Source organism: Ixodes scapularis, unplaced genomic scaffold (genome assembly GCF_016920785.2).
Source record: "Ixodes scapularis isolate PalLabHiFi unplaced genomic scaffold, ASM1692078v2 PGA_scaffold10__122_contigs__length_95168666, whole genome shotgun sequence".
Lineage (NCBI taxonomy): Eukaryota > Metazoa > Arthropoda > Arachnida > Ixodida > Ixodidae > Ixodes > Ixodes scapularis.
The window spans coordinates 3,025,487-3,039,360 of NW_024609836.1; the positions used below are offsets into that span (position 1 = coordinate 3,025,487).

The window sequence follows — 13,874 nt, forward strand, 5'->3', positions numbered from 1 at the left end:
ACGTGACCCACTTAGGTCACGTGACCCCCTAAGGTCATGTGACCCTTCAGGTCACGTGACCCCCGAGGTCACGTGAGCCCCTGAGGTCACGTGACCCCATTAGGTCACGTGACCCCCGGAGGCCACGTGACCCCCTGAAGTCACGTGACCCCCTTGAGGTCACGTGACCTCAAGGAGTCACCTATCCCTCAGTACGCTTCCATCTTCCTCCTCAAGAGCTGCGCTCTAACCGGCGTTACAGGGAATTGTAAACGGCTTTCATTTTTTTCAACCACCGGTTCGCCTCCCATACAACTCCATGTAATTACATAGCGCTTAAAATGCAGGCGCAAGAAGGGAAATACCGGTTATAGTGCGGTTTCTGGAACAGCCCGCCGATTGACCGGCGCAGTGAGCCCGCTTCCTTGTGCGACACTAGATAACAGCGCTAGCTGCAAGCGGCACTTGCGGGGGCAAGGATGGCAAGGAGATGCTCGAAGAAGCGAGGGGAAGCAAAGAGAGGCTTCAGTTGCCATAGCGACAGAGGGATGCATGCACGTGTCGTTCACGACGCGAGGAGTTGGAGCGAGCCCAACTTTCCCCCGCTGCATTGGAAACAACCGCAACGACAGACCAATCACAGGTCGTTGCATGCCGTTAGCGGGCCAACTTCTTCTATCTGCAAACATGGTGTCGGCGGTGATCGTCGACATGGACGGCGTGCTGGAAGCTCATCGTTCCGCGTAAAAGCGCTGTCCTTGACTGTGAATTTTCGTCGTGTGTCGCTATGATAACCCAGCACGTACTAGAAGGGAAGATCCACCTACTCGTGCGACGATGTCGTGGCGGTACTCTCAAGACAACGGAAACGCCCGTGTCGTCGTGTTTGTTTACTTCGACTACAGTGGTGCTTTCTAAGCATTTGTGTCCTCGAACATCGCCCGGATTTCTTCTTTGGTGCATTTCATGCGTGTGCTCAAATTCAAGGTATTACTAGCGTGTACCGTATAAAGGATGGAAATTTTCACGCGTTTTCATCACCAGAGAAAAGTGATTAGGGTTAGCAATCCTGAATGCTCGCAACGTCCGTCCGCAACGCTGTTAAAAGGCTGCGCCTAGCTGAAGTCACTCATTTCTTTCAAAATGTGTCACGCACTTGAAAGAGAAGTGTACTGGTCTGATGAAATAAGGACTTTCCTCAGACTCAGCTTTGTTTTTCATCTAACATAAAATAAATTCTTTTACAAAGGTAAGTTGTCTCATGGCATCTATTTTGGCCTGAAAAATTGATGTTTTGGTTATGTGCGGTACCGCTTATAGTGCGGATTTTTGCGACTCCCGTGACATACGTTTTATGCAGTCTACACAGTAATGCAAATGAAAACGCATGCGTTTCGGTCCGGACTGCAATCAGCCTCGAATAAAGCTTCGTGACCAAGCTCCAAGTTGATTTGTTAATCATCACAGTGATGAAACACAGAACAGTAATCCGAAATCAGTTCATTCTAATTATCGTTTTATCGAAGTTCAACGTGGTCCCGATTGAAGTGCATGCATTTTGAGAGGGAGAGAGAATAAACTTTATTTTTAATAAACTTTATTATGCATTTTGAACCAGATTATTCTAGGTGTATCGGCGGCTGACCACGCTTATTGCGAAGGTGGAGGTGCCAAAAGCATGCAAACCTACACGGAAGCGCACGGAGACCTTTGCATTCTCTCCCCCCTCTCTACCTAGGTAAACGGCAAACACGTAAATGGAATAAATGGATGACGGAGGGTAGAGCACCGCTTTCGATGCCGATTTGCCGATGCAGGCAGGTAGCAGCGTTCACGTTCCGACAATACTCGCAGAGCCCGTGGCCGACATTGCCCAACTTCTGATCGGGCCGAGGGAACGGTTAAGGCCCGGAGGAGATCATCCCTTTGGGAGCCCCCGACGCGCGCGCCTGCAAGGGCACACCTGCGGCTTACCATCAACTACACGCACACGTGCGTCGTATGAGGGTGGGAGTCTTTACCGAAAGTCACTTGCATCTGCGAGGTTGAAAAAAATGGCCGGCCCAAATCTGAAGTTGCCAAAGAAGTCAACAATACGGCATTGGCTGATCGACACTGTCCACCATATTACGGAACGAGTAAGGCATACTGGATGGGGTCGAGAAGTTTCTCATGCTCGAGAAAGTGTGCCTGCGACCCGAAGATGAAAGATCGCCTTCTGCTTTACGCACGCCAAATTTTTTCTCGCCAGCATACCTGCCGTGTTGCCGCACAATTCCCAGAAATGCAGCGGTCTCTACGGGAGTGTGTGAAAACGTGTCGGCGAAACCACTGAGGATAACTCGTTCGTTTGCGCTTGTCGATGCGAACGTTCCTGTTATTGCTCCAGCCACGGACGCTGCAATCGTAAACCTTGCGTGTGGCTAGCGTAAGCACGAAGCGACGTCGGAATGACGCCTTGGGAAACGCCGACGACTGCAAAGACACAAAACGTCCTATGGCTGCTTCAAAACAGAGTGCAGCGGCGGTGACAGTGTTCTTACGATGCCTGGAGCAGTTCGAAGAGAACTGATGCCCAAATGAAATTATCGGCAAACTCCACTTAATTATGCTGCTGCTTGTGGTTCATAACCAAGGTTTGTTCGATTAAATATACGGCCAGGGTGTTCCTCAGCGTTCCTGTCCACCTGGAAAGCTGCTGGCGCTTTTTCTCTGGCTCTATTGCTTTTATTGAATTTCTGCTTATATCGAATTTTTTTGCCGTCCTCATGACTTGGTTATAACGAAAGATTACTGTACATTCTGTAATCCTGCTGCCTTTGCCACGACAGTGTGAAAAAGGAGCCAATTCTTTTCCTTCTACCTGTCAATCCTGTAAAATAGTTGAACATTGGGCAAACTATGTTTATTCTTATCAACATTGATGCAAGTTCTTATTGGAACTGCTTGTGGTGCTAGCAATCTGTTTAAAGTGATTGCATCCCTGATTGCGGCTCGTTTTAATGTCACTTTTGAGGTCGTAGTGAGGGTCCACGGAATCAACGTGGCTACTGCACAACTAATCACATCCTCGTCTTCTTTGTGTCCGTTAAACGACCAGTTGCTAGTCGCCTTTTGTCCTGTTCACTTCTTCTAAAGTCACTGACAAGGTGAGAACAGGAGTTGGAGGTTTTGCAGCCTCCAACTCTAGCTTCCTTCCTTTGACAAGGCATCCACACAGCCAAAGCCTGGCGGAAGGCATGTAGCGAGTGTTGAAGGCACTCGAAAGACGCGCCGTTCTCACTCTGCCAGGACTATACTCGTCCTTGACCGTCGTTGGCGTTCTCACTCTTTCTTCCGGTCTGCAGTGAGCAAGTGGATCCTTGCAAGCGTGTCCCAGTCCCCCAATGCGGCGCCCCCGGAGGTCTTCCAAGTCGTTCCTGTGGTACGTCTGAGCGCCACTTTCTAAAAACATTGGGAAAAAAAGAATTAAGGGAAGTTTAGACAAAGTGGGAAGAACAGTAGGCAGTGTTTCCTTGCCCCTTGTTTCAACTTGCCTTTTCCCTCCGCAAGGCCATTGGGCCTGGACAGAATCGTAAAGAGACAAACAAATAAGTACATATTTTGGTACAGTTGAGACCAGTTATAACGAAATAGCGGCTACAGCGAAGCGATCACGATTTCCCATTTCGTTTGTACTTCGTTATAACAGAAGTTGGTTATAACGAAATAGCGTATATAACAAAGTGATTTCCGATTCCCGTTGACTTCGTTATGACCGGTCTCGACAGTATCTTGGGATATCCACAGGTTCGCCCTTGAGAGTTTCCGCCATACACAGAGAACAACTCGGGTGCTGAACGTCATTTATTTTGCGAGTTACTGTTCAACGTCGATTTAACAAAACCCGATTTCACAAATTTCCCGCTTCAAAGAACAAATTCGGATTCTCCGCGCAGCCTATGCCCGAAAAATGTCTTTTTTTAATATTACCAAGTTCCCGATTTAACGAAATAATTAGCGGGTCCCGGTGATTTCGTTAAATCTAGGTTCAACTGTATTCGATTCCCCGAACCGTGCAAGGTGGCGTTAGTGAGCTGCATGTACGGTAGAAGCGTGCGAGGGTACTTGCGTAAGAGGGATTTTTGGTTTGGTTGTTTTGATTTCTCACGAGTCCAAAGTGGTTTTTAGTTTCCCGATGAAATAAGGCAATTTTTTCTGGTCTCCTACTATACCGGGTGTTTCACTAAGCGTCGGTTTTCCGGTAAAAATAATGTATTGCACGCATAAACGATTGTAGCCCCGTTGGTCACTGCCAAGAGGTGGGTTTAGTCAGGTACATAGTGGTTCAATTAATCAAATCCTTAATTAGTTACTTTTAATGAGTAAAAATGAACACAATTGGGAACTTGCTGAGCGTCATTAGCGAGCACTACATCAGCACAAAAGTTATCGCCTACACTACAAACGCGAGGCTGCTGGAGCGTGCGGGTGACAAAAAAATAAAACAACCACGTTGGTGCGTCGAGGTTGGAGGCATCTTTGGTACTTGTAAGAAAAACTAAGCATGCCCTTGAAACTCTTTGGATATTGACTGATTTTGTGATGTTCAATGATGCTCAATCAGTATGTTATTGTAAGTATGCGCTAATTTTTATTACTTAAAAGGGTAACAAAACTGACCAAAAACTTGCTTACCTTAAGGGCTGTGCACATCAACAAGGAGGACCCTTTGAGAGCGACTAGTACGATAGCAATCATTTTTTGGTGGAATAGCCCGTATATGTTTGCTTGGTTTTCTTTACGAGTGTGACTGTGCACGATTGTGGGCCGTGTTCCCGTCTGCAGTTGTGCCAGATGCAGAGCGACAACACTGACGAGGAGCTGCAGAAGGACTGCGCGGTGACCCTGGCCCTGTTGGGGAATGCCCTGCTTCCCAGGGAGAGCATCCAGGCCGCACTGGACATCGTCAAGGAGGTGGGTGCCCACCCCCGGTACGGTGCTTGCGGCACATCTCCGACCAATGTGTTGACCGCACCTTCGTTGGTGTTTCCTCGATTTATGCCTACCGTAAGATCTAGTACAAATGCCTGCCCCCGAGAGATTGTCCATCCCGTTTTTGGAGCTGAACATCCGTAACATAATAGGTCCGAAACGTCGCCCAACCCCCAATTCCCGCCGGATGGTGATCACGCGATGCCCGATGGGAAACGCATCAACCGTGCGGTCTGTGGCACCTGCACAAGTGACGAGCAAGTTTGCGACGGGTTTTTTCGTGTTTATCGCGTCGTGGCACGCAAATGTGCCCCTTGTCCACCATCTGCGGTACAGTAAACTTTCGTTGATTCGACCTCGACGGGACCTTGCAATTAGGTTGAATTATCCGAATGATTGAATTAAAAAAAGGACAGAAAAACGGTTAAAATTAAACTTCCTTTTATTGTCCAGAGTACTCTCGGATGGTCTACTGCCGTCTGCGCTTAAAACGCGTGTCCAAAAGCATGCTCTGCAAAGCAGCGTCACGAAACGTCGTGTCCCCGAAAAATCGCTCTAAAAAAAAAAATTTTTACGAGTTGATTTTGGCGTTGGGCAGCCATACCGTCGGCGGTAAAGAAAAATAACAAAATAAATGAAAAGAGAATTTGCGCTTTCTGATGCGCAAGGTAGTGCAAGATAGATTGCACACAACGCTACAGAAAAGCGCTTTGAGAGTACGCACTGAGAAAGCTTCACGAGCCGACTTTGGCACCAAGTGGCCTGACCGTCGGCAAAAAAAAAAAATAACAACAAAGAAAAGAAATAAAAGAGAACTGGCGATGGACCACACACGATGCATGGAGAGCGTGCTCGAGTGTGAATCTCTGGTAGCACTCCTGTCCGTTTGGTGAACGGAGTGCCAAGCTCTCGCTCTCCGGAGCACGGACTTGCTGCGCCCGTTGCTGCTCATGCACCATTGTCGAAGACTGAAAAAACGAGGCACACGGGACAAGATTAGATGTGCACAGAGAGAATGGGCAGCTAACAGCATGTTCGTGCTACGGAGTTTTTCTCCTAGGAGGGGATTAAACGTCGTCGAGTTTCGGGGCCACGTGCGCCGCCTCATGGATGTTCGCTAATGAACCGAGCCCGCGTGGAGTAGCGGGGAATTTTCGACCGGCTTGCAGAGCATCCGTCATTCCAGTCCCCCTCCTTTGCACTCCTCCTTTTGGGGAAGGATTACGAGGAGCACTCAGGGACCCAAACATGTGGGCGAAAAGAGGATTTTCGCCGACTCGACTCTTGAAACTCTGTCGTGCGAGCGCTCGTTCCGATTTTTTGCACCGCCTCCTCCTTCTCGGCCTTTTCTCCTTGCAGATCTATGAGGTACTTGGTTTCCTCTACATGTACCGGCCGTCTTTGCTTTCGTAATGCCACGGTTTGGAAACAACACCGATATTAGATTCAGCGCATCGCAAATTTGTCAGAAAGTTGCACTTGCGAGGCTCAAATCAGTGCGTGAGTTCGCGGTTCACTCGTGCTTGGGTGGCACCTGAGTGGAAGAAGCACTTTGCTGAGTGGACTGAGAGAACTTTGGAGGAAATGCAAGAGTGCAACAAATCACTATATTCTCAGGAACACTCATTTGCATCATTATACCAAACAGCTTTTGGCTGGAGGATGCAGAGATTACGAGACAATTTGATAAAGGTAACTGACATCTTAAGTGGAAGGTTCGAACTTTGCTGGTCCCAGAAAAAGGTAATTTGTGGCACGACGGCCAGTGCAGTGCCACTGACAGCCAGGGGTCCTTAACATCCGCCATCTAGCAGCGATACACAAAGTCGTGCCGGTACGATGTTCATGCAGATTGAAACAGGGGGGGTTGAAAGTTGGACCAAGGATCCCAGTGTCCGGCAGCGCCACCTCTTGCTGTTCCCGTTTCAAGCTGCGGTGCCTTACTGCCTGTGTTTGCTCTGACCCGTTCTCCGGAGTTGTTCATACACGATACACTGGTGTGCCATGTTTATGTACGCGTAATGAGTGTTTAAGGGGGGAAGAACTTTTTATTTTTCATTTTTCATTTATTGTGCTCAAATATAGTGTACTGATGCACTTCTCAGTGGTGATTTCAAATATGCAATTAGTTTTCAGATAGCTCTACTACCGTAATATCCCGAGTCATCGCCCATCCCCGAGTCATCGCCCACCCCATTTTCTGGGCCAATATCGATTTCCGAAAAAACACCGAGTCATCGCCCACCCCTTCAAATACCCCAGCGCGGACTCTGCGATCCGCGAACACTCATCCTACCCGAATGACGCGGCCGCGGACCTTACAGTTGGAGGACGTCCGTGACAAAGTAAAACGACGGAGGGAAAGACACTTCTTTTTGTTTACGCATTTCCTCCGTGAGCGACCCCAAAGTGGTCGTGTATCCGTGCGAAAAGAAAACGATGGAGATAACAAAAGAAGAGTTTGTTAACGTAACCGCGGAGTGTTAGGTCAAAGTCTGTCTCCGCCGAAGTAAGGTCACCGCGAACCCACTCCTTCTTCCCGCCCGTCGCGACCGCGGTTGTGCAATATTTTAGGCAAAGCAAAGCGTAAATAAAGCTTTGCTAAAACGTCCTACACAGACGTTTGCGGAGCGTCCCAACCGTGCAATGATAGCCTGCCGTGCACGGACGCACGTATGTACGCACCAAACAAGTTGCGCAAGAGCTTGCAATTGACAAGGCGCCCGACTTGGCCCGACGCCAAAGTATTTGCCAACGCGACCGCCGGCTTTCTCGCTTTTCCAGCATTGCTCTTGGTCGCTTCTTTGGTCCGCTCGCTCGCTCGTTGCGCCTGGTCGGTTTTTCTATTTTCTTGTAAACTTTTCTTTTTTTTTTTTTTTTTTTTTTTTACTAACTAGGAGAACATAATGGTGACATTCTTTCACGGAACAAACGTTCGCGCTATATGCAGATCGGCGGTGTTTCTAGCGCTTATGCATGCAACGGACTTCGCTATAATAAAATATTCTTTCGTGAGCATTTTTTTCTATAAAACAATGAAACTAAATCGAGTTTTGAGTTTGATGTATCTCTTGTGCATCAGCGCTAGATACGCAGAGAAAAATAGGCGGTTTTTTCCGCTTTTTTTTAAGTGTTTGTGCTCACCCACCGAGACATGGTCCACCCCACTTTTTTAACGAATTTCAGGCGGTAGGGGGGTGGGCGATGACTCGGGATATTACGGTAGATCCTGAGTTATCAATAAATTTGTCATTTTAATTGAGTCCTTCTTACGGGTCGTTAGCATAAAATGTTTCAGAATATATCAGAATTTTTTAAAGAATTGGAGTCCCCAAGACATGCTTTGTGCAGTGATGCTATTTTAAGCCTGATTTAATGATATTACATTGGTAAAAAAACATTTGCAACCAAGTTGCACAAAACGGGAGTCTATATCTTTTTTAGACTAATTAATTAAAATTATTGTATGACATGTGAAGCAACAAAAATAGCATCACCACACAGCTCCAGCTTTTCAGAATAAAATGATACCATAGTTGTTTCGATTGGCCAAGGCAAGCCTGAGAAAAGCCCCGTAAGGCTGTAGCTGTATTCCCAAAAATATGAACGGAGATAAAAGCACTTGAAGTTTGTGTACAAGTCTACAAGCACTCGGAGCACCCCAGGGCTGTAGTCCTGGTTCCTGGTCCTTGTGTGCCTCCTGGCAAGCTTCCTCACTGTCAATTCGCTCTCTGAGCGGGCTTTGGTAGCCTTGCGCAGGTGGCCTCGGTCTTTCTCGAGGCTCCTTCAAGCGAGACATTGTCCGGGGGCAAAGCCCAGACACTCCGTGACAATTTGGTTTGTCTTTAGTACACCCTGGTTGTATCCGGAGATCGCCTCTGCCACTGCCCTCTGCACACTACACAGAGAGGCATGTTGGGTCTTCGGTGCAAGACTCCAGATCACAGAGTGGAGAGATTCACTTGCATTTTGGGTCATTCCGTCACTGCACCGTTGGAGGAGGGCTTCATCACTCAGCCGGGCAAACACAGGCTCTAGAGCCACACAGACCTCTATAGGCAGGGCTTTCTTATGAGCAGGTGGCTCTTTTCCGTCGGCAAGTGCACGGTTGTGGCTACACCAGGAGTCTGTACCCTGTGGGCACAGGCTGTGATCAGGTGCATCATCTGTGGAAGTCATATGTACAAGCGTCACTTGTACTGCCTTCTTCATGGCTGGGACATCGTGCTTATGGCTTCTTAGAGCGTAGCCATAATAATTTTCTATTTTTTAAATTTTATCTCGAGTCAGCCTCCCCCTCCCTCCAAGAGATTCTTGTTGAGCCTTTTTCGTCGCCACCAGACTGCGCAGGGCCGCTCCCATTTCCTTATGGACATGGTTGAGGCAGTCCTTCTTTTGCCTTCCTCTTCTGTCAGGGCGTGAAAAGTGCGCCTGTTGCCATCTGACAAAATGGTTGTGTATCTCAGCTCATGCTTCGACAGGGACCGACGAAACATGGTGAGGGCCTCCTCCACTTCCATGCGGCCCGCCTTACAGTTGACATTCATCTGACACATGTGCTTCTTTTGCCACTCTTCAAAGGCCTCCTCGTCAGGGTTTGGTCCCACCGTACATCCCAGGCAAAAGTTTGAAACGACCTCGTGGTCATTCACGAGCCCGGTAGTATAAAGTTTTATGATGCAGCCCACACCAATGTGAGAGCCGTGGCCTCGTGTCTTTCAGCTCCCATCAAAAATCACATCGATGTTACCTGGAGGACTCATGAAGCCCTTGTAGAGCTCCTTAACTACTGCAGCACCTTCACTCTCACATGCTGCAGCGGCTGTCAAAGATGCTTGGAGCATCTCGTCTAAGTGAGTGTTGAAGGTCTTGTGGTGCATGCCACGATGCGAGATGTTCATGCATGCCCAAAAGTCTGTGAGCGCAGTGGCCCCCTTCCCAATGCTCTGCCCTGCCTGCATTGATCTGATATTCACCTCAAGGCGTTATCTTGGCGCTGCCGGACACCCTCGGTGAGGAGAAGCGCTGCTCGCGCACCTGGCAGGTGGAGCACACCAACACGAGCTTGTGCGCAAGTCCGTAGTCCTTGCGTTCTTTCTTCAAGGTGGCGGTGCTGGCACCACACTGTCCACACTTCGTACGCGAGAAAAGCGCATTCAGCACTGCCATGTCGACGATTATAAATTCGGTTCCACGCTCGGTCTCAGTGTTCTCAAGATCAACATTGAGCAGGTTGAATTTTCTTGCGGACTGTGCTGCTAAACGGCGCTCTGTCTCTTCTACTTTATTCAAAAGCTCGGACTGCTTTTCGGCTGTAAAATATGTGGTGTCGATCCGATTGCCGCTCAGACCAGATGTACTTGGTGTCGCTTCGAAATCGGAGAGTTCGGCATTGGAGAGTTCGGGATCGGGGGACTTCGGGATTGGGGCCTTCGGGATCGGCGACTTTGTGATCAACAACTTCGTGATCAGCATCTTCGTGATTGGCGACTTTGTGATTGAAGACTTCTCAATCGGCGCCTCCTTGATCGGCAACTTCGGGATCGGTGTCTATGCGATCCTGTGCCTGCAGCTCCGACTGCATTGCTTTCAGTACAACTTGAGTCAACTCGCGCTCACCCTTATTCCACGCACATTTATGTTTTTTCCCATGTGCTTGGCGCGTTCGCGATTTCAAGCACTGATTGTCGGCCATGTCGATCGCCGTCCAAAACGTTCAAACAAAGCGCGGGTCTTCAGAGCAACCACATTTCTCCGATTATGCAATACAACACTGTCGAAAAGTTCACGAGAAGCGTTTAGTACTAGTACGGAAATGCACAAGAACAAAAAAAAAACACTCACACAGCCTTGACAAACATCGAGAAAAACAATGCTAGATAAACTTTTAGAAGCAATCTGATCGCGAAACGAAAGCAAGCTTGAAAGCAGAAGCAGACGATGCAGCGTACGACGGAGAGCTGGGAAGAGCCCTGAAGACACTGAAGGAGTGAACGGGGGAGGAGGAAGACGCGCAAAGTGAAGGAAATTTGAGATGAAGGGAGAGAGGAGCCAATGGCAAGAGCACATTCCTGCCAGCTTCGGCCAATAGGGAGTTTTCGTAGACCATGTTTCCCCCTCCGCTAAGCCCTCCGCTTCGAAGAAGCCGCTACTGCGCCTGTGCGCCGATGGCCTTGACTGTAGAGTCCCAGGTATCGTAGCGGATTGCAGAGGGCGTTGCGGGACGGCGAAAACGATCTACGAAAACTCCCTAATGAGTGTCTGAAATTGTGCTGCGGGAGAACGGCCGTAGTGTAGGCCATGCTGCGCTGATGTTATATTGAAAAAGCGCAAACAAAAGAGCGCGAAATCAGCTTTCAAACCATACCAAAATGGCGGCGGTTGGAGGAGCAGTTTTGGAATCGCGGTTGTGTGAAGTGGGGCGTTATTTTGAAGTTCGTGCTTCACTAAAGAGCTGTTCCGGCCTCAAAATACTGGTTTTTTTTTTTTATACTTTGCGATTGATTTGAGCATAGATATTTTGTACAGATATAGTTTGAAATATGTAGACTTCAAAAATTTAATTTTCTAAAAATATTTTTTTTTTTCGATTATTTTTTTTTTTAAGACCCGCGTCCCCCCTTTGGTTTAAATAAACCGCAGCACATTTTGGTTTGCATGAATTCGAGGAACTACGAGCGATCAACAATTATTTCTCAAACCCACTAACCCTGACAGGCTCCAAATTCTTCCAGGTGGCGTTTATTCCGTGGGTAGCTGGCTATTGGCAAGGTGATAGAGCTATAGGGGGCGCTCTGCCCAGTTTCTTATCACCAGAGCTAGGTGTTTACCCGGGACAAAGCCCGTGGACTCTATACTTTATGTCATCTTTTTTGACAGAGTGGGGGCGCAGTGAAGCATGAAAAGTGTCGGCAGCAAACGGGGAGTGACAGTGGCGTGACGCGACAAGCCAGGTGTCTTTCGAAAGCAGTCTGAGGAGGGTGGGAGCTTGACCCACTTTGGCCTTTGTGCCAAGCAGGTGCCAGACACGGGCAATGGGAGAGGACGAGCCCAAGCCAAACGCCAGCGTAGCGTACGGCTACGTCGGCCAAGCACCGCGTCGTCCGTCGTCCCCACGGGTGTAGTTCCAAGGTTGGCCGCCGGGGGGTGCGACGGTTGGCTTTCTTTCCAATAGCTAGACTAGCATTTACGCAGGGTACACCTCGCTCAAACTCGAGGGTAGTTTGTGGCAGGTCGCGCGAATTGCCTAGACGGTGCCGCTTCTTCACGAGGACTCCCTCCCTGGTTGGCGCAGGTGATGAACAGTCCCTTGTGGCACTCCCGGGCAGCGGGCTGCAACTTCCTGCAGTTCCTGGTGTTCTCCAACCTGTTCACCATGCAGAGCTGCGACCGGTGGCGAGAGGCCGTCGTGGGACACACCCTGGCCCTGCTCAGGGACCCCCGTCTGGAGGTGGGTGGGCACCTCTGACAATTTCCGACCTAGAGGAGGCCACTCCGGGGCACAGGTTGGATGCGACTACCGCATCGGCCTTTGGCTCGCATCCTCACCCAATGAATGTGAGCCTCTGTTGAGCGCTCAAGCCAGTCTGCTTCCAGTTCAGCACTACAGTTTGGATCTCACACTTTTCAATCTCAAGGAACACTTCAATTTTCCGCACATTGTTGGCCCTGCATTCACATCCAGGCCCTTCGTTACGAACGTTCATTGGTGCAGTATGTGTTTATGGGGCTGGTTTTGAAAGCGGGATAACGCAGCCAGCTGTCTTTACAGAGAACAGTTGGTCCCTCGCCGGGAACAGGTCCTCGGACCTTGCATTGTTGTCCAATCCTCGCCCACCCCTCACAGAGCAGCTCGAAATAACGTTGCTACGGGTGTACTGTACTAGTGTCACCGCAAAACAGTATTCCCACCAATGTTGGGAGGGGTCACATCTTGTCATGTAATCACGTAAGCTCTGTGATTGCGTAACCACTATATCCAACGCAGTTACACAATCAGCGACGAAAGTGAAAGAATGCAGGCAAGCTGATGAACCAACTCTATAATGAAACCCAAGACTGGGAACAAATAGAAAAAAAGAAAGCATACACACGGTCTCAAAAACGGTGCCTGTGCTTTTGTGAGATGGTGTGTGCTTGTCCGTTCTTTCATTTGTTCCCACTCTCGGGTTTTTATGATGGGGTTACACAATCGCATTACCTTACCTCGGTAATAAGTGCCTTAATGTTACATGCAGATTAGTCACAGTGTCACGAGACATCACTGTTACATAGTGGTGTCGTGACACCTAACATCCAGCACACCGACGGTGTCACGGGACTGCTGTCTGCCAAATTTACTGGGGAAGACATTTGCATATTCTTGATTCAATAGGTAGGAGATTTTCTTTAGTTCCACTGTGGAACCTGGCATTTGCTTGAGTATCTGCAAAAACAAGATTTGCCAGCCATTTGTTCGGCATTTCAGTTTCTCAAATGCTGGAAAGCAGTCGAGAAAAGGACAGAATCTTCAGAAAACATTAATTTATGTGACACGGCGGGACAGCGTGTTGCGGGGCACTGGCACAGTGCTATGAACCGAGCTAGATTCACTACCGCTCGGACGGCTGCGGGCACGGTGCCAGACGGTGCAAGACAGGCTCTTCTGCACATGTGACAGTATCGGCAAAAGTAGCGGAGAAATGCGAGCCTCAGGTATCGATACGAAGGACTCAGCAAGCCTGAAACTGCAAAGATAGGGAAATATGAGCAGGGTCTATTATGAGATAGACCCTTTCCAAAAGTGCACGCCACGAAGTTGCTGCGACACCAGTTATCCGAATTGGTCATTGTTTGGGCACGCGCTCCGAGCATGCATCAGGCACCAGGGCTGTGTCGGTGCTCGGCGTAACTCGGCTCATATCGAGAACGAGGACTGCCTC

The 13,874-nt window shown here is 48.9% G+C and overlaps 1 protein-coding gene across 1 annotated transcript in view; it reads left to right on the forward strand.

Moving 5' to 3' along the window:
• LOC8035578 (proteasome activator complex subunit 4A) overlaps positions 1 to 13,874 on the forward strand; it is a 166,525-nt gene that overhangs the window by 136,090 nt on the left and 16,561 nt on the right. The window contains exons 39-41 of the mRNA XM_002399761.4: positions 3,327 to 3,403; positions 4,807 to 4,935; positions 12,248 to 12,403. Coding sequence (XP_002399804.3) covers positions 3,327 to 3,403; positions 4,807 to 4,935; positions 12,248 to 12,403 — 362 coding nt within the window. The remainder of the gene's footprint in view (positions 1 to 3,326; positions 3,404 to 4,806; positions 4,936 to 12,247; positions 12,404 to 13,874) is intronic.